General features: G+C 53.2%; 1 protein-coding gene across 10 annotated transcripts in view; it reads right to left on the minus strand.

Annotated features, from left to right (window-relative positions):
• The window catches only part of ABLIM3 (actin binding LIM protein family member 3), a 53,360-nt gene extending 43,057 nt beyond the window's left edge, over positions 1-10,303 (minus strand). For 8 of the 10 annotated variants that reach the window (XM_064671728.1, XM_064671727.1, XM_064671726.1 and 5 more), the window contains exon 1: positions 2,037-2,070. In XM_064671728.1, the coding sequence (XP_064527798.1) occupies positions 2,037-2,055 (19 nt within the window). In that variant the 5' untranslated portion in view covers positions 2,056-2,070. Of the gene's footprint in view, positions 1-2,036; positions 2,071-9,947 lie in introns of those variants that run through there. The other 2 variants (XM_064671720.1, XM_064671721.1) reach the window with 1 other exon arrangement.
• Positions 10,304-21,002: the final 10,699 nt, after the last annotated feature.

Genomic DNA, 21,002 nt, shown 5'->3' on the forward strand with positions numbered 1-21,002 from the left:
GATCTGGCAGATCTCTAAGCTGACTAAGAGCTCTGAGTGCCCAGTGGCTTTGCTGTACCAACTGCAAGCCAAAACAATTAGCATTTCTTGGAGACACTCTGTGTAATCTTCCCTGAGTGATGGGGAGAGCTGCCACAAGCACAGCAAAGGGCCTGGAGCCACTTCCCAGGACCTGGGAGACGCTGTGCTGGCAGTGACGCACAGCAGAGCTGGGCTGTTCCACTCCAGGGGACTCCTGCCAGCAGCTCTGGGACTGTTGCTCCAGCCAGGCACTGGGGAGCTGTGCCCTCACTGAGCTCCAGCCCCAGTCCCACCACCATCAGATCTCACCTCTGGGCCCTGCAAGCTGTCAGGCAGCAGAAAGCCAGGAGACAGAGCAGAGAGGCAGCTCTCAGCATCTTTCCTGGAGCACAGCCCAGGTGGGAAAGGCCACTGCAGGGAAATCCAGGGCCAGGACCGACCTCATCCATCAGCTCCCAGGCAAGGCGCTCGGCCTGAGCCTCGAGGCAAGAAAGGAGCACAGATGAGCCTGGAGCTGTTTGGGGAATCACGCAGGAGCAGCAGCTGCAGCCAGCCCTGGCCAGCCATTCAAGAGTCACGGATTATTTTTAACAGCTACTTGTAGAATGTAGTGAGTGCCTGCAGGAGAGACAGCCCAAGCTGATGCTCACCCCATCCCTCTCCCCAGCACGTGCAAGGCACATATCTCACAGCCAGGTTTTTTATAGGGTTTCCTGCTCCCGCTGGGCACGCAGCTCAGCGGCTCGGTATGACCACACCACCCCCTCCCTCAATAATCACTCACATGCCGTTCACTAAAGTCTTTCCATTCCCTCTCTAGCTGTTTCCTCTTCTCTCCTTATTAGGGATCCACCTACCTATCCATCTTCTCATTCTCTCCCCCTCCGTGGCTATTTTTAAGATGCCATAAAAGCTTTCAACGAGTAGCATCCTCAGGGATGAAAGGGATTTTATATGTAGCCCATCACAAGGAGCCATCACCACATAACTCACCGTGCAGGCAGTGACTTTTCTTTTTTCAAAAGCAGGGGAAGGGAGAACAGCCCCACTCAGTTCCTCAGCTCTCCCTGGCCAGCTCACCAGAGCAGCTCTGCCAGGCACCTCCTGTTCCAGAAGGAAAGGATCAGGTCCAGCTCACTCCACTCCCAAGGTGGCAGCTGGGCCAGATGGTGGGGCAACAGTGCAAGTTCTCTCAAGTAGCACCTGGGTGTATGAAGGAATGGTTTTGCTCACTGGTAAGAGGCTCCAAGCTGGGGATCATCCAGCTTCATGCCTCAGCATCTGCCACCAAATGATGGCTGTGGTTCTCCCTGTATGCCCACATACCTGGAAGCTGCTCTACTGCTTGGTTCATGGTCAAGAGCTGAGGGAAATGTCAGCAAAACTGTCTCCAAAGGCACAGTCTGCCCCAAGTACCAAGTCTCTGGCCACAGCCTGGACAGATAGGGAGGACCAAGGTTTTCCTGATCCATACAGGCACCACACCAACACCACGAATCCCTCTTTTCTCTCCTTGATTTGGTTATTCCCTGTAGAATAGCTGCCTTCCCCTTCTGTCCTGAAAGTCTGGCCAGAAACTTGACACACATGCCAAAGACACCCCCTTACCCTGCCCCATCCACACCACCTGCACCCCAGAGCAGCCTGGCAGGAGCCAAAAGCAGGTTGCTGCGTCTCTGCCGCAGGGGCAGGAAGGCTCCCCGGCGCAAGCTGTCACACTGGCACTGCCAGCGAGGTGTGGGCACACTGACCCAGCCTCAGGACACAGCCTCGGCGGCTGCCAGCTGGGATTAGGCTGCGCATAACCTGAGAGGCGTCCCGCGGCGCGCTAATGCGATGACACGCTCGGTGTCACCGGCGGGACCCGCGGGAGCACTTCTCACCACGGGCTGGGTGTGCCTGCGACGGAGGCACCGGGTCCCCAGGAGCCTGAACTTGGTCACATCCCTCCCAGACGATGCTCGGGTGACGTGGCTATTTATAGCACAAGGGAGGTGAGAGGGAGCTCATCTTACCTCGCTCCACCTTCTTCATCCTCTGAGCAGCGGGAGCTGATGCGGAAGGTGCCGAGGCAGAGGGGGAAAGCGGGAGATGGGGAGGGACATCCCAGGGCACAGCACAGGGAAGGAGGGTCTGCAGGGACCGGCGCTGAGCCGTGATCCGAGTGCAGAGGAGCGCCAGGGAAGCCTGTACTCTATCACACTCGAGGGCTGCTGCGATACGAGCAGAGAGAGAGGAAATCCGGAGCAGAGCTCCTGCTCAGGAGGCAGCAGAAGCCGGTGCCGAGCTGCATAGCCATGACCTGTCTCCCGTGGCCCTGCACAGGTTTCTGCCCCACGTGGGCTGCATTTGGGCTGGGTGATGAGAGCAAGTGGGGTCTGCACCACCCCTGGAGTGGCTCTGGGACCTCTGCTTGCTCCAGCCCCCACTTCTGTGGGCTTTGGCTTCAAGGAGAGCCTTCCCATGCCTTAGCTGTACTCAGCACCTGACCACTGATCTCTGGTTCACCGTGGGGACCTGCTGTAGGTCCTTCTGGGAGCCCAGAGATCTCTTTGCTCCTGTAGTCACACACAAGCATCCTGGATGGTGCAGACATTGCAGCCAACAAAGCCTGCTGAGAAAGTCACTCACTGCCCCAGCCAAGCACTGCTGCAGCCAGTGCAGCCAGAGGTTATTTTACCAGGAAGAGCCCCCAGTGATCCAGTGCAGCAGGAGACAGGCAGGGCAGCAGCAGCTGCCAGACGAGCCCTGATCTAGCTCTCCCTCTTGGTCAAGGCAAGGAAGCCCCTTTTTTCAGAGAGGGGTTGCTGGTGGGAGGCAGCTGCCTCTCATGCAGCTCTGGGGCACAGATGGGCTGCAGCTCCCAAAGCACAACAGAAACAAGTTTCACAGGCAACTTCCTTCCCTCCTCCTTTTCTAATGCTTTTAGCAGGGAAAGGTCCTTGGCAGGAGGTGAAGTACAGCCTTGGGCCATCCACCCTGCTGGGGACCCTCTCTGCCTTCACTGAGAATCCAGGCTGGGGAGCAGCTGTGACTGGGAGATTCCCACCACAGTGCTCAACAAGTCCCAGCAGCTGCTGCTGAGCCAGAAAGTGACCCACCCAGTCTTCTACTAACTTTAAAAACAGCTCCCCTTCACCACCAAGTGCATCTGGGCTGGGCAGGGCTCCCTGGGACACCTCTGCACAACGGGGTCCCCGGGGTGCAGGGGGTGGATGTCAGCAGAGAAGCAGCAAGATCTTGGAGAGTGATGATTTACAAGAGCACGTAGTGACAGGACAAGGGGGATGGTTTCAAACTGAAAAACAGTAGGTTTAAGTTAGGTATTAGGAAGAAATTCCTCCCTGTGACACTGTCGAGGCCCTGGCCCCAGTTGCCCAGAGAAACTGTGGCTGTCCCACCCCTGGAAGTGTTTAAGGCCAGGTTGGATGGCGCTTGGAGCAACCTGGTCTCGTGGAAGGTGTTCCTGCCCATGGCAGGGGCTTGGAATAGGATGATCTTTAAGGTCCTTTCCAACCCAAACCATTCTGTGATTTCCGGGGTTGGTAGTACAATTGGGGCGCTGGGAAGGACAGGCAGGGCCTTGCAACGTGCCTTTCACAAGCAAGATGCCACAAAAGTGTTTCTGAAGGGGGCTGTACCACAGGGCCTGGCACGTGGACTTTGGAAGCTCACATTGAGTCCTGGTTTACATTATGCCTGTCTGATCTCTGCAGCCTGGCCATGTGTGCCTGAGAAACAGTCACGTAACTCACTGCTGTGAGAACAGGTCAAACCCTGAAACTTAAACTTTGATTGCAACGGACTCAAGCTGGGCTGAGGAATGGCTCTGGGACTGGCATTGCACCAGCAAAGCCCTTCTTGCCCCAGAGCACTGTAGTGCTCTCCAAGATGTTCTATTTGTTGCCAAGAAAGAACAGAAGCCAATGGGATGGTTTCAAAGCCTCAAGCACCTGCTCCCCTCTTACACAGTCCTGTTCCTTAGAGAAACATTTCCCCAAGGAATTGTCCTTGTCCAAGTTGAACAACTGGACAAGTCTCAGAAAGAAGATGATTCAAAATGGAAATGGAGTAAAATGTCCATGAACAGAAAAGCAAATGATGCCTGGGGCTCAGAGGACCTTGCCAGGACAGAAAGGGCAAGAAGAAAGGAAGGTCAGAAACCAGAGTACCAGCTCCTTTTTTTTACCCTGATCTCTGCCTGAGGCAATGGAGAAAGCACATCAATTCCCAGGCCAGGGCTTATGGCTGATACTGATAAAGCATTCAGAAAACTATACCTGAGCTGAAAAATGCACATATAAACTGTGGCCTATCAAACACCTGAGCCACCACCAAATAAACGGGAACTGTGCATAGATCAGCTTGGCTGTTAATCTTCAAGACAGCCCCTTCCTAGAAAGCAGGACATGTCCACTGGGGCTGTGCAGCAGTGCACTCCAGCTCTTCTACTTCCCCAGTGATGTACTGAGCCCATAGACTCCAGAAGCAGAGGAGCTGGGCACAGGAGAACTTGGGACAGTCTGTCCTCCAAGCAAGAACCACGTTCCCTGCTGCAGGCTGCCAGTCACCCTGCTAGCCTTGCCCTGAATGGCTCACAACCAAACTCCCTGAGCCTGAGGCATCTGGACTTGGGCTCTGCCTTCTCTATACCCACTGTGGTCTCTCCTCATTCCCTTTCATCTTTCAAAGATGCCCTTCTCCCATCACTCTCCACCCAAGTTCTTGCCATCACCAGTTTATCCCCAGGATACTTTCTGGAGGTCCTGCAGTGCTCACAACTGAGGCACTGATGTATTTAGACTAAAAATATCTAATTATACATTCCAACCACTTCCTTATGGCACCATTATGACAGGACTGCAGGGACTGGCAGCAACTTGGCGGGTTTGCCTTCCCTCCTTCTCAGCTTTGCAGAGAGCAAAGGCAGCACCACACGGACTCCTTGCTGATACCAGGACAGCCTGTCATTAGTCCAGCCTGCTGGCATCACAAATACCATTATCTGGCTAAACCAATCATCACTTTATCACTAGAAAATGTGCTGTTTATTTTATAAGAGCATGGTAGGCCCTTGAAATAATTCAATTGCTTCAACTGATCTTACAGCACGCACTCCACTGGCCTGCAGGGCCACTTTCCATGGCTTCTGCTCTTCAAAGGGCAAGCTGCCAAGAAAAAGGGTTTGCAGGAGAGCCTGAACGAAGCTTGGGGAGAGAACAGAGTCCATCCACCAGCCCGAGGACAAAGAGATGCTGCCTGGGATCTGAATTTTCTGGCACCTAAGCAAATGCAATGGATGATTGTCCCTTTGCTAGGCTGCCTAAGAGAACCAAGGGGACAATTTGTATCTGATTGATTGTGGCGGCAGAGTCAGGCTTGGGTATTAATTGAGAGGACCAAAATGTGGGCAGAGAGTTTGGGAGTTTCCCTCGGTGCCCAAATTCTGCAAAACACACTGCTCATCACATCAACAGGCTGATCCCTCTGGATTCACTGCACTTCTGAGCACAGAAAAAAACCCTCTGTGTCCTCCTCAGCAGGTCCAGCCCCACAGGGTGGGGAGACCTGGTGAATCACCACCTGCAGAGCAGAGCTGGAGCTCCCAGAGATTCACCATGTGATTCCTCTTTAATTACACAGGGACTTAATAGAGTTTGCTGGTAAACACCTTGTAACCACATGTGCCTGGAGATTACTGGGTAATTATGCTTAGTGGATCACGATGTAACAGGGAGCATGATTTAGGAAAGACAGAAATAACCAGGCAAACACGCTGCATTCGTCAGTAGCTGTCATGCAGCCTTCCTGCCCCAATGCTTAGCTGTCCAGCCTTTCCTCATGTCTCCTTCCCTGGCTTTCTGAGAGTAGGGGAGCCCCTCAGCAGGAATTTGAGAGGTGCCAGGGATTGGGATGGTCTGGGGAAACTTTCCACTTGGCATTCCAAATCCCCTGCAAGAGCTCTCCATGCTCTGACAGGCTGTCAGCTGCTCAGAGGAAGAAGGATGGAGGATAAACAGTATTGGCTCACCCCACCCTGACTTAGTTTGCCACAGAGACATTCTGGCCTTCCTTTCCAAGGGTGCATGCTGGACACAAAAAGGAACCTGGAAGATCTCTGGTTTGTGAGCCAGTCCCAATCACCCACTGCCACACTGATCTAGATCCTGCCAAACCTGGTTCGACCCAGGAGCTCTCCAGGGTTTCGTGTCCCCAGGAGTTGTGATGCCATTGCTCAGACCAGTGTGGCCCAGAACAACAAGGGGCACCTTGCTCCTGACAAGATCAGTGCCAAGACTTTGAGCAGCCCCTCTCCCACCCCAACAGAGTTGGAGCAAAAAAGAGAGATGATGTGTAAATCCCATGGGGCCCACCAGGATGACCCCTTCTCACAGACACCAGTCACTTTGTGGACCTGCAGCACCCAAAACTGATGGCTCCCTCCAAAACAGCAAAAGGGATTATTCACACTCACTTCAGAGAGTCTTAAATCCTCTGGGCAATGACAGCTTCAACCCTTTGCCTTTTAATGAGCTCAAACACAGCATCAGTCCTGTTAAACTCTCTGCACAGATTCCAAGGGAGGTGTTGAATGCAGACATAGGAGATTTTAGGGGGTGATTTTAAGGGATGTTCTCTTGGGCAAGGGTTTGTACTACGAGCTCCAGCTTCACTGGAAATGCCAAGCAGCACTGATAGGACTGTTTACTAACATATGAATTAATTTGCAACCAATTAGTAGTGCTAACCAGAGTGAGAGGCAGTGGTAGCATAGCTAATGTACATACCAGCACTGTGCCCTCCAAATGCTCACTGCACACCCAGCCAGCACCCCCTTGCACCCTCAGGGCCATCTGATCTGCTCTGCAGCCTCGGGATATGAGTTTATGCCTGAGATCAAGGGCTTTTTCCTCTTCATCTTAAAAGCAAGATTTCTATATGGCTTAGCCTTCATTATGGGAGAGATGATGACATGGGGCCTCCAACCCTGGGCCCCATACCAAGGTGAAAAGCAAACCTCTGTCCACTCAGCAAGTGTGCTGTGCATGGAGCATCTCCAGAGATACATCTGTAGCCCAGCAAATCCTGCCCAGGCTCCTGGAGGCTTCACAGATAGCTTTGCTCAAGAGCATGGCTTGAGGCCAGCCATGGCCCACAGCCACAGGTTTCCTGCCTCACATCAACCTCAGACAGGAGAGAAGTGTTAACAAAATGCACCAAGCAAAATGGAAAGGAGTGGTGGGAATTCACAGATCAGATGGTGGCATTTTATCCTCAGCTGCAGCATCTCATCAATTCGCCAGCCCCAAAATTTTAGTGCTGCAGCCACAGGTACATCTGTACATCATCAGGCCTTGCACAGTCTGGCTTCATCATCTATCCTCCTCCTCTTCCAGTGCCTCCCTCTCTCCTCCCATCTGCACAGGCAGGGTCCTGTGCACCAGAGGGAGACCAGACTGGGGAGGCTGGAGTGTCCCTGAGCCTGCTGGTGGATCCCACCACATCTGAGCCCTCAGTCACCACAGGGGATGGGGGGAAAAACATATAAAAAGTCAAAGAACAGAGCAGCAGAGCTGGCAATGCCTGGGAGGGCTGGCAAGCCTCTGACAAGTGGCACCAAGCTCACCTGAGCCACTGGACACTTTTTGTACCAAAGGGGTACAAAAGGCATGGCAGGTCACAGCCAGGGAGCATCAGTGGAGTGGAACAGAGATGGCACAGAGAACACTGACACAAGGATCCTGGGCTTTGTTTTTTTTTACTCACTGAGAGACAGATTTGAGGGATGCAGGCTGGGAAGGGATGTGCAGAGCTCGGCGAGGCAGCATCAAGAGGGGAGAGACAGCTTTTAGCAATGTTCACACCAGCCACAGAACATGCTGACGGGAAGAGGTGGCCCCACACCCCTGCTCACAGAACCAGCTGGGAGAAGATCGTGCCATTGCTAAGAAGAGATGAGCCAGCATTTGGGTATGGCAAGCCCTGCTTTGAAAACCTCAGCTACTGGGAAAATGCCTGGAAGCCTAACAGGGCAATGCTCACTGCCTTGCAGGGTTTGCACACCCCTTCTACCTAGTGTGGTCCCAAAGGGACAAGGAATAATCCATAAATAATCAGCCCACAGCACAGTAAGTGATCAGATGCCACAGAGTTGCCAAACCTTTACTAAAATACATGGCTACTTAGAAACGAGGTAATGGCAATATTTAAGTAAAGACTGCAAAGCCATCTAAAGGGCTGGGCAACAGTCATGGGAGCAGCCTGCTGCTGGTAAATCCAGAAGCTGAGGCACAGCTGAGTGAGGTGCCCAAGGCCACAGAGCAAGGCAGCAGCAGAAGTAGGAGCAGCTCCCAAGGGACTCCCAGCCCTGTGCTCACTGCCTGCCCAGTGGCCTCCTCCCGTGAGTCACGTCAGAGCAACGGGCAGGCAGCACGTTTAGTTCCCTGGCATCTTGCTGTGTGTGGGAGGACCCAGCTGAAGGAGTTTTGCAGCACAATCAGATAGTTATAACACACCAGTGCCATAAACAGCCCTTATCTCCATCAGCAGCTAAGCCAGCTATTAAGAGCTGGAAAGGAATCCCAAAAGGAACCAACACGCATTTGTCAAAATTGGCTTAGAGGAAGCTTAACAGTCCCACCTGACCATAGTGGTCACGACACTGACACCACAGCCCTCTCAGCACCAGATCAGAGCTCATCACCCAGAGGAGCAGAGGGAGGACCCTTTGTTATCAGGCATCCTGCAGGCTCAGAAAGAATCAGTCCCTATTGTTTCCTACCTGGGCAGCGCCAGCCCTGGTCCCCCGGGAAGGGAGCTTGCTCCTGTCCCAGGTGTGGCTTGTGCAAAGGGCACCTGGAAAGTTTTCTTGCCTCTGACACAGCCCAACAGAGCTGGAATCACCTGTTCTGTTGCCTTGCAGCGTGCCAAGGCATTTTTCACGGTGTTTTGCTTGGGAACCACCCCAAGCCCTCGGATTGAGAAACCTCAACATGCCAGTGCAATAGAGAAGTTGCTGCTCTGCTGCTTTCTGCCTGGGGGAGTGCTCTTCTCTTCACACAGCCTCCAGGACCCACAGGAGAAGGGAGGGGGGCTTCCCTGGACAAGTTATCCCAGGATGAAGCCCCTCAGGTGGCCATCAACATCAACTGCTTTGCCTGTAGGCTCGCTGCTTTTAAAGGAAGGGATCAAAGCTGTGCCAGCGAGGTGGGCACAGCTGTCACACATCACATCAGTGAGGAAAGAGAAATTGATTGTGACTTAATCAAACCTGATCAATCCTTCCAGACTTTGCCACAAGGACACAAAACCAGAAGTGACCAGACTAGTACCAGGTGCCAGGTCTCATCTTATGCAGCACATTTCCAAGCTCTGCTTCTTTAGAAATTCATACATAGCGCATGAGTGCCTCTGTCCCTGTCTCACACGCACAATAGAAACACCCACATCCCCAGCTGCAGAAGGTTCATGTTTTTCAGTATTGCACCTGTGCTTTGCTCAGGTCCCTGGTTTCTGGGTCCCTCCTTACCCTGCTCCTCCTCCCCATCGGCTCCTTCCCGCATGTCCGTTTGTCCACAGGCACTGGCAGCAGCAAGTGAGCCTGCTGCCTGTCAGAGCGCTCCTGGCTCCCTCTCACCATGTTGCGTATCGACATTTTAGTCGATGATCTGCCCTCCAAACCCCAGAAATACAAGCCAAGAAAAGTACTCAGCGGAGATAAGCACCACGGCTCAGCCCACATGAAAGACAGGCCAGGAAAGCCAGACCCTGTCAGAAAGCAAAACGCAGGCAGGAAAATAAACCAAAATTCCATCCCACTAGGCTTGTCAACGCTGTTATGACATTTTCTTTCCAATTCCTCCCAGCCAGATCGGCGCGGTATCAGCCCCATTCCCACAGCGAAGGCAAGAGGAAGCCGTACTCACTGCTAGTGCTCATCCTGCCGGTCCTCCCCTGTCCTTCTCATCCAACAAAGGGGCAAAGATGCTCTTTAAATCCGCTTTTCTTGACGGCCCCCGACCGCGGGAGGAGGCTGCCTCTCTCCTTTCCCAGAAGAAATATTTCCGTGCGATCCGCCGGCTATCACATCCCACGGCGGCTCCCCGATCCAGCGCGGCTGTCCCCAGGGCTGTCCCCAAGGCTGCGGGATGGCAAGGTCACGGCTGCCGGCGGCAGGGCGGGGGCGCGGCGGGGAGGGAGGGGGCGCCCGGGACCGGCCCGGGCGGGAGCCCCGGCGGAGCCGCGGGTGCCGGGCGAGGCTCGGCCATGCACTGCGGAGCGCGGCCGCGGCCGCTCCGCTTATAGCGGGTGTGGAGCGGCGGCGGGGCCGCGCAGCGCCGGCAACACCCCGCCCCGCCCCGCCCCGCCCCGGCGGCACCGCCCGCGGCCGCGACCGGGCTGGGGGCACTGCGGGGCGGCGGCTGCCGGGACACGGACCGGGACACGGACCGGGACACGGACCGGGACATGGAGCCGAGCGCGGACCCGGGGTCGCACTGCCTGTCCTGCCTGCAGTCTTGCCCGCTGCCCTGCCCAATGTCCTGCCCTGTCCTGCCTGCAGTCCTGCCCACTGCCGTGTTTTGCCTTGCTCTGCCATGCCTTGCCCGCTACCCTGCCTGCAATCCTGCCTGTTGCCCTGCTTGCTGCCCTACCTGCAGTCCTGCCCACTGCCATGCTCTGCCATGCCCTGCCTGATGCCCTGCCTGCTGTCTTGCCCTGCCTGCAGTTCTGCCCGCTGCCCTGCCCTGCTCTGTCCGGCCCACAGTCCAGCCCTGCCTGCTTCCCTGCCCTTCCAGTTGCCCTGTTTTCAATCCTGCCATCAGCGCTGCCTGTAGTTCTGCCTGTGCCTCTGCCTGCAGCTCTTAAGCCCCTTGGCTGGTCCCTCCATGTCACAGGGCTCCCACCCAGCCCTGGGTGACACCTGCTGCCGGCCCCACACTGCTCACTCTCCCTCTTGGCCCTGCAGTGCCTCAGCATCCAAGAAATTCCGTTCCAGGATAGAGGCGGGGGGAGGCGGAGGGATACAGTTTATGAAGAAAACTGAATTTCCTCTAGTGCAAGGGTTCCCTCCCGCAGCTGTCCAGGCTGGCACTCGTGGCTCTCCTGGCAGCCTGAGTGTCTGTCCCACGCCAGGACCAGAGAGGGAGCTGTGGGTGTCTGCATGGCTGCAGGATGGAGAGGGGGCTTTCCTCTCGATATCAGCAAGCAGCCTTCTCTGCTGGCATCAGGATTCCTGGAAGGGCTTCAAAGCCCTCAGCTCCTTGTTTTGTCGGTGAGACGGCTCTCTATCAGTATAAAGCCATACCCAGGCTGCTCCCCAGGCGCCTGCGGAGATGGGGCTGTGCCCGCCTGCCTGCGGAGCCCCCGAGAAGCTGTGCTGTGATTCCAAGATGTGAGCTAATGAAAGAGGTTTTTCATGCAGCATGACAGGCGCCGCATCTCTCCCGCTCCTGGGGCTGGAATGCCGCTCAGAGAGGGCCTTTTGCTTTCCCTTTCTCTTGCTGTTTTATTTGCGGCAGCAGATGTTCGCGGTGACGTGACAAGACAGGTAGCTGGTCGTGTGAGCTACGCCTGTGCTGCCAGTGATACAGCCTGCTCTCTGCAAGCCCTGCTGCCTGTCCCCTTTGGCTGTCCCCTCCCCAGCGGTGTCAGGTGGCTGAGAAGAGCAGGACTAACAGTGGGGGTGGGAGCCTGGAAGTTCCTGTAGGGCTGGGGGGAACAGAGCTGCTGATACAAGAAGGGTGGAGCATGTAGTGACAGGACAAGGGGGAATGGCTTCAAACTGAAAGAGTAGTTTTAGATTAGATATTGGGAAGAAATTCTTCCCTGTGAGGGTGGTAAGGCACTGGCACAGGTTGCCCAGAGAAGCTGTGGCTGCCCCATCCCTGTGAGCGTGCAAGACCGGGTTGGATGGGGCTTGGACCAACCTTGGATAGTGAAAGATGTCCTTGCCCATGGCAGAGGGGTTGGAATGAGATGATCTGTAAGTCCCTTCCAACCCATACCAGTCTATCATTCTATGATGATTCTATGATACAGTCCAGTGGGATGGCTTGAGCTGTCCCACAGTGCTGATTTGGAGCCCTTTGTGCAGTTTCCCTGTGCCTGAGGACTGTCCAGGTGTCCCTTTCTCAAGGGGAGAGCTCAGGACCCCCTGCTCATGTGTCTCGTATCAATAACGCCCATTCGAGGAGTCAATAAAGCAGACACAATGTGAGCTGGTCCCCACGGTTCAGCAAACTAATTGAGCTTCTTCCACTGACCTGGTTTCCAAATCTTGTTAACTTGCTGCCTTCAGAACAACTTGAAATTTCAAGCACAGACAGGCTGGGATTGCTCAGGGGGCAGTGCAGAACCTCTTCTCCTTTGTCCCCTCCCAGCTGGGTGGTCCCAGCTCTGCAGAGCTGCACCATGGGGAAGGGGGAGTGGGCACTGCCAACGAGGCCAGTGGGCAGGGTCTCAGGTGCTCCCCATGGTAGGATCTTTGAGTTTTGGTACTGGTGATATGGCAACAAGGAGCTCTAATCCTCATCACCTCCCCACCTCAGCCAGCAGCTCCTGAGAAGGGAGTTGGCCCTGTCCATGCTGTGGGGCAATGGCCGGAGCCCCTCACCAGTGCTGGCACTGTCCCAGGGTGTTTTGGAAATCCCATTTCCTTTTCTTTGTTTGAGGAAACTGGCTGCAAAAGCTGCCATAAAAGGATGTTAGGGATGCCTGAGACAAGAATTCAGAAGCGAGGAAGTGTCAGGATGTTAACGCAGCCTCCTTTCATCCCTTTGTGTCTGTGCACTGCAACACACTTTTTCACAGCAATTATTAGATGCGTATTTTTCCCACAAAGTGCCTGCTTCATTCAGCACCTGGCATGTCCCACAGAGCTCAGGCTGGGAAGAGGAAGGTGCTGCCTGCAGGACCCCACATCATTCAGTGAAAACAGATACAGTAGTGATGAGGGTAAGAGGACAGAAGGAAAAAAAGTGCTAATTTAATTTCATTTTGCTGATGGCTTCCCTGGGCACTGGGATTCTTATCCCTGCCTCCGTGCTCTTGTGAAATACTGAGTCACCTGAACCAAACCTTTCCTCCCCGGGGGAAGGAACTCTGTTCCTTCTTTCCCTGATGCCTGACTGGAACACCAGCTGGCTGATTGCTGGAAGAGGTGGAAGTATCTGACTGCATGTGGAATCACCAGGAGTTGGGCTCCAAATGTATCTTTTGCTACACCAGCAGCAGGAATTCTGAGAAATCAGACTCACCGCCTGTCCCGCTGGAGGCTTGGGAAGCCACCAGCTGTGTGTTCCCATGTGAGGCTGTGCTCAGCCACTGTCCCTGTGAAGGGATGTTGGTCCCCAGGGCTGGAGGGCAGCCCCCATCCTGCCCCCTCAGAGCAAGGTGTCTGAAGAAAACCCCCAGGGAAGGGGCTCTCTCCTCACTCCTGTGACTTGGGGACCAGGTGAGGAATGGTGAGGCTACAAGGGAAATATAGCAGGTCCCAAGACCAGGAGAGACAGGGTTAGGAGAGGTCAGAGTGTTAAAAAATCACATAAGATCCCAGTTTTCAAGGTGCATGGGGGGATGGTCCATCAGCAGCCTTAGCTCTGGCTTTTCTGGTTCATTTGAAGCCGTAGCATCCCTTCCAGCACACCCGGGTACAGACACACTCACATACATGTTTGCAAACATGCAGTCACATAGACCAGCTTTCAGAGGTCTACGTGTAGGAGCCCCAGGCTTTCCACCCACTTTCTTTCCCCTTCAACTGGAAGTCATTTTGGTGCACAAGCTTTGCTGCTGGGCACTGAAAATCACTGGAGGAGTGGAAATGCCTTGGCCAGAGATCCCAGCTGCAGCCCTTGCCCCGGGGTGCTGTAGCACAAATGTGTCTGTCTGTCCCTGAAGCACCAGCTGGCCAAACGCATCCCTGCCAGCCTGAGCCCCCGGCAGACCTCCTGCATGTGCACTGGCAGCAAAAGGCTCTCCTTTCTCAGCAAGAAGATTTAAGTCCAAACAACAGCAGTGAGACGCCCGTGGGGACCCCGGCGCGGCACAGCCCAACGCCTCGCACGAAGCAGTGGGCAGGCTGCAGAGAAGAAGGACTCTGACTCATCACAAGCTGGTGACATTTTCCAAAAACAGCCTTTAAGTCCAGGGCTGTAATGTTCCCAGAAGGCAGCAGAGAAGCCTAAGGGGTCTGGAGACCCCATTATAGCACAGCATAATGGGTATGGTCTGTGTCAAGGGATGGAGGCAATTCTGCCTCGCTGGGCAGTTCCCCATCCATATTTCTCTTCTCTCCCGCATCCCCCATGAGGTGAGATCTGGCAGAGGTAAAGTCAGGAGTGGTCAGATGCTGCTGCCCAGTGCCCCAGTGCAAAGCCAGTCTCACTCTTCTGGTGATGACAGAATTACTTTCCACATGATGGAGATGAGCATTTTACTTTGTGAGTCCCTGGACCACATAGTAACTGGGACCAGAGGCAGTGAACTAGGCAGTGAGTGTTTTAAGAGGGGACCCTGATGCCTCATCCAGTATAGGACCCCACTCCTCCTTCTCAGTCACAACAACCACCAAGTCATTTGCCAGTAGTTTGGCTTTCTTCCAGTTTACAAAGCAGCAAAACAGCCCTTCCCAGCAATTCCCTGCATCGGCAGGAGGAGACACAGACTGGCAGAGGCAGATGTTCCCCAGGCTGCCTGCATTAAAGTGATAATCAAATGATAGATTATTTTCAAGCAAACTCACATTTTCAGTCATTAATTTTAGTGCTGTGCAAATAGTTTCAGCAAAAAAAATAAATACCCAGACAGTGGAGAATGGTTGGGATCTGGATCTGGTCCAGGCAACGCTGATGCACCACAGCCCATCTGTAACCTGTAGCAATCCTGCAAAGCCAGGAAGGGATGGCCACATCCTTTGGCTACATCTTCCTGCACATGAGGGCCTACAGGCCCTCTGGCATTATCCATCTTATCATCACAAAGGCTGCATCTCTAGGTCAAATGCAACAAATTTCCCAAACCAACAACAGATGACTGAAAACAAGTGCTGAAGAAGCTCTTGAGTGACTCGTCCTGCATGTTAGGAGTGTTCTCCTCCCCTCCTGGAAATCAGGACAGCAGGAGAGGGGAGGTGCTGCATGACCTAGACTAACTGAGTGATGGCAAAGGCCTTAGGGCACTGAAAGTTGGTATCTGTCCTAAAACCTGCAAGTCTTTCACCCTCCAGCCCTTTGGAAGAGCTCATGTTCCTGCACAGGAAAAGTCAAGGAGCAGGCTGTTGTGGTATGCAGCAAGGCTGGGGCTCCTAGGCAATATCTGGGCTTATTGCCTGAGGCTGGGCATCTCAGGGCTGCTTTGGTTCCCTTTCACACTCTGCATGGGTTGTTTTCCTTTTTGCATGGGAAGCTGAGTCTGTGTGCACTGAGGGGACACACCAGGGACGGCCACCCTGTAAAGCCCAGCTGGCAGCTCCTGCCAAGCAGCATCAGCAAAGCAGTGCAAAGGGAGTTCTATACCAGCTGCAGCTCTGGCCCCGAGGTACCTGACCTGCTTTCCCATCGCCAACTATGTTTCAACCCATTAAAGGTCATGGGAAGTTGGGGTTATTTTTAGTTTTCCCTTTTAAGTTGCCCTGAAGCAGCAAGAACTGATGGAAGAAGAAATTTCCTCCCTTCAGTCAGCAGTTTGGTCAGGATCATGAGATGTTGTTAATGGACAGCCTTGCCCATCATGAGCCACCTGTGAGAAGCCCAGCCCTGGGACCTTGGTACTCATGGAAGCTTCCTGGCACACCTCCCATCTTCCCATAGCTCCCTGGGGAGCTCAGAAGTAGCAATTCACATTGGCAAATGCTGTTTGTTTCTTATTGCTGGAGTAGCATTATCACAATAGTTTGGTTTTCCTTTTGTTCCTCATATTTTTTTCATGGGAAAACTGAGAATTGGGTTGGTTCCAGGAGAATTTAGGGGACTTTCAGCCTGGAACATGGTACTCCTTGCTCTAGGGACTGGCCAGGTCTCCAGACCTTGGAGGAGACCAAACGATGTAATTAAGGAGAGATAATTTCTTTTTGCAATTCTAAGCTGCAGAATGGCTTGCCCCAGGTAAGCAGCAGGTTATCTCTTTTCTAGGAAATATCTCTTTTTTTTTTTTCTCCACAGCCTAAAAATGGAATGCAGACACTTAAAATAAATTCCCGGAGAACACCACTGAGCAAACACAACAGGCTTTGAATCAAAGTGCTTGGATTAATTAGCTTAAACTGAAAGCTTTCATTCTGATTTCAGCCTCGGCTTTATGAACAAAAAATTAAAGCAGCAAAGCTTTGAAAGTTGAAAAATCAAAATGTTCCACTCTGAAAATATCAAAACAAGATACTTAGCCTTACTGAGCTGCTTTGTTGTTTCTGAAAGGAAATGGCATCAAGACCAACACCTTTACAAGCAGCTTGGATCATTAAGAGCTTCAGAAAAACCCCTAGATCAGCATAAGCAATTAATTTCTTAATTAGTTTTTCTCATTTTCTTCCAGAGGGAAGTCTAAAAATATTGATTTTTTTTCCAATTTATTAAAAGATTTCTTTAAATATGATCTCCTCACTGTATGGTTAAGCTTGAGCTTGAGCTGTGGGAATTAGATGTAGTGGTTCATGTGAATTCACTTTGTCATGTTTCATTCTCCTTCCTTGTCCTGTTTATTTCTGTTTCAATGGCAAAATGGGAACAGGGTAAAAGCAGAGTCAGGGGAGGATAATAAAGGCAAAGAGAGACTAGAAGGGAGAAATACAGGGAAATCGAAAATTAAAATGAAATACTTTGAAAGTCTCATTTTCTAGAGACATTTCCAAGCGAAACGCATTTCCTTTGGAAACCTCTCTGAGGAGAACAACTTTGATGTTTTGAGCAGTTTTTCCTTCTGATTTTCAGTCAGCTCTATCCGAGGCAGCACCTGAATGAACCTTGGCTGCATGTTCCTGGCAGGCTTTGCCTGACGTGTTACCTGACCCAGGGTGTCATTAATACAGGAACAATAAAATCACCTCTGGAATTGCGCGTGGCCTCACTGACTGCTCACTACCGAGTCAGCAACCAGCAGCTCCCAGCTGTGAGCTCCCAGCAGTCCTTTGCAGATGGGCTCCACAAAGTCATCTTCACTGGAGATGTCCTCCTGACCTGGCTCTTGTGTCCCCGTTGCTGCTTCAGATGCTGGTCCCCTATTTCGGAGCCTGCCCTCGTTTTTCCTGGCAAGCCCAGCTCGGCAGCCCCACGGCGCTTGGGGTTGTTTTCCCACCCCATGTTCCAGCCTGCGGAGCAGGTGCAGCTGCTGGTGCGGAGGGTTGGGGGCAGCAGGGCTGGGAACTGGCTCCAAACCCGTTTTTGCGATGTTGAGATGCTGGTGGCACGGTTCCTGCTGCCATCTAATGGCTCTGACAGTTAATATGCAGGAGGGAGAGTCCGGCTGCATTGTGCACTCCCGGCAGGGTAGTGTCAGCCCATGAACTCTCCCTAGGGCTGCTGGAGGGAACACCGAGCCCAAAACACAGCATGACGTCCCTATGGTGAGACTGGGCATAGAGGGGAGAGCAGGAGTCAGGCATTCCTATTGCAAAGCTTAGGACAAGCTCCTCAGAGGTGATGTTTGCTGGTCTCAGCAGCTCTGCCCTTCCTGGTGGAGGATGAATGCACCATCACACCCTGCAAACCCATGAATCAGAGAATATCCTGAGTTGGAAGGGACTACAGGGATCATCCAGTCCAACTCATGGCCCTGCACAGGACACCCCAACAATCCCACCATGTGCCCAAGAGCATTGTCCAAACACTCCTTGAGCTCTGTCAGCCTTGGGTCCGTGACCACTGCCCTGGGGAGCCTGTTCAGCGCCTGACCACCCTCTGGGGGAAGAACCTTTTCCTGATATCCGGCCTAACCCTGCCCTTCATGCTGCATCATGCTGTCTATGGAAGCAGCAGAATCCCCCACTCACCTTGGGGGATGCAGTGGGAGTCTCCTGCCTGGCCACATTCAGCGCCCTTAGAGGCTGGTAGCTGCCTACAAGCTGCCTGCCATCAATTCTCCTGCATTATTGATATACTTAAGGACATTCAGTGTTCTGGCCAGTGCTGGGCAGCAATATTTCCAGTCTGGGAGAAAAGCAAGGATGAGAGGCCAAGGAGAGAAGCCAAGGATAGGGAAGCAGGAAGGGTGGAGCTGAGGGACCTTTTTACATCAGCTCTTCCATCAGCCAAGAGAGATCAGGTGGCCAGGAGACACTTTTCATCACCGGGGGACCCTCCTCTGCTTTGAAGACCGAGTGGAGCTGGCTGCCAGCTGTGAGTCCACTCATGTGGGGCTGATTCCTGGGATGGGTGGGCATCTACTCAGGGTGCACAACAGGGCCAGGCTCCATGGCAGTGGGAGAGCTGAGAAAGTGGTGTTGGGGGTAAAAGGGAAGGCACTGGTTAGAGGGATGATGGAAAGGGCTCCTCTTCTGCAGGTGATGTAGAAAGCAGCCACTGCTCCATCCCAGGAGAGTCAGGGGCTGGGACTGGGCTGCCTGGGGATGTGTGATGTTCTTAGACAAGCTGTGAGCGTCAGAAGCTCATGACACATCTTCTTGTGTCCCTTCGTGCCTTCTGCCAGGGCTCAGGCATCCTTGAGCAGAATGGAGTTGCTGTGGGGCAGAGAGCCTGGCAGCCCACCCCTCATCCCTGCAACCTTGTCATAGTGCAGGCAGGAGAGAGCTGACAGGAATCAGAGGGAGCTGGGAGGAGTATCCTGAGGGTGCACAGCAGTTTCATGAGCTGTTAGCTCAGATCTTGCAGAGGACACGAGGTCTGCGACCTTGGAAGAAGCTGTTCTAGAGGCAGAAAGATTTTCACTGGTAGTCCTGTTCCTAAAACTACTGTGACATGTGATGCTGTGGCTGTTCCCCCTGCAACCATTGCCAAAGCAGTGGTGGTGCTGGATGGGGTTGTAGCTCTGCCTGTGCCTGGGTGAGGGTATCCAAGGAAGGCAGCAGTGCTGAAGCAGTGACTATACAATGATCAGGAGAGCTCAAAAAGCCTGTAAGAGGCTTGTGACTGCTATTTCTTGCTGTTCTCCTACACCTTATCATGAGCATGTAGTGACAGGACAAGGGGGAATGGCTTAAAAGTGAAAGAGAGTAAGTTTAGATTGGATATTGGGAAGAAATTCTCCCCTGTGAGGGTGGTAAGGCACTGGTACAGGTTGCCCGGAGAAGCTGTAGCTGTCCCATCCCTGTGAGTGTTAAAGGCCAGGTTGGATGGGGCTTGGAGCAACCTGCACTAGTGGGAGGTGTCCCTGTCCATGGCAGGGGGTTGGAAATAGATGATCCTTAAGGTCCCTTCCAACCCAAACCATTTCATGATTCTATGATCAGTAAGCTCTCTACAGTGAAATCAGTGCCTCTGAGACAGCTGTACATGGAGTATCACAGTGGGGCTTTCCCTGACACCTTCAAACCTTCCTGCAAGCTGAACTGGAAAAAAACCAGGAGTGAACTAGAAGGCTCCTTTCAGCAATACAGTTCCAGGCAGGGGCTGCAGCGATCTTCCAACCCTGGAGCTCAGCTGACTGGCTCTGGTCCTTCCTTCTTCCTTCCCATGCCTTATCTGTGGCTTCCACTTCCCTGGCTCTGTCTCCATACAGTCTGGAGGCTCCCCTGGGTGGTGACACTGTGCTGCTCCCTTTGAAGGCAGGTTGGAGGCAGGAGCGGGGAGGATGCTCGGGGTTCACACTGAAGTGCCAGGGAGGAGACCTCACAGCACCAGCCTGGGTGCTCCTGCACAGCTCCCGGTGTGCCGAAGGGTGGTCTCAGCCTCCTGACCCACCTGGGCACAGCTGACACACACGGCCAGTTTTCCAGTTTTCCAAGAGCGCTTACTTCCTCCAGCTCTGGCTGAAAACAATGCAAGAGGAGCAGGCCTCAGCATTTCTGAAAATGAAGCGCTGAGTTCAGCTTAGTTCAGCCCCGGAGCCCTTTTAACCCTTTAGTTGCAGGATGGACCAAATTTCGCGTTGCAGCTGCAGCTTTGGATTGCCATGTGTGGAGGAAAGCAACAGAAGTCTTGGAGGTGGGAAAAAATTCCTGAGTGAGGGCCATCAATGCAAAGAAATATTTTAAAGCCAGGCCAGTCTGGCTGCATTCAGGGACTCACCACACCAGTTTGGCTGCAAAACCCTTGAGCTTCCTGCGTCCTGCAGCCATGCGTGAACTCCCCTTCTACAGCTGCCCCCAGCTGCCAGCACAGCAGGGAAGATGCTGTCCCAAGGCTACCCTTGGGTATGCAAAGATGTGAATGGAGGTACATGGGACAGGTCTGTGTCCCCCATGCTCCTGTCCCCAAGGTATGACCCCAGCCTGAGGGGTCCTGGATTGCCAGAGAGTTGGAAGTATGAGGTAGGCAGGTGCTTGTCACTGCTCTGTCCTTTTGCAGAGGGTGAAAGTAAAAGCAGAGAGTGCAGGAATGAGGAAATGTCCCCAAGGAAATGTCCCCACTGGCCCTCATATTCCTACCAGTGTCCCAGTGCCCCCCACCAACCCCCCCACTGCAGTGGGTGCTGGGCTGTGGGTGGGCTTTCAGATGTGGAGGGAAGGAAAACTCTGCTCAATTTCACACCAAAATGGGTCCCCCCACCCATACCAGAGAATCAAACCCATGAAACAGGAGGGGTTTTGGCCTGAAACAAAATGTTTCATCTTGTTTGTTTGCTTTTTTCCTTGAGCGAAGTTGAGTTTAGGCTGACTTCCTTTTCTTTCAGGTTCATTTTTAAATAACAAGCTGAAAAGCAATGAGGCTTCGTTTTGAACCTGCCAAGGAACAGTCAGCTTCTGAGCATTCCCAGAAAGAAACAGAAATATTGGGAAAGCTTGATATTAACTAATTGTTTCCCAACAGAAAAAAAAAAATCCCTGTATTTTCCTCTGTTGGGGAGTTTAGCCAGGAAGCACAAATACTGCT

Source organism: Pseudopipra pipra, chromosome 15, assembly GCF_036250125.1.
Source record: "Pseudopipra pipra isolate bDixPip1 chromosome 15, bDixPip1.hap1, whole genome shotgun sequence".
Taxonomy (NCBI): Eukaryota; Metazoa; Chordata; class Aves; order Passeriformes; family Pipridae; genus Pseudopipra; species Pseudopipra pipra.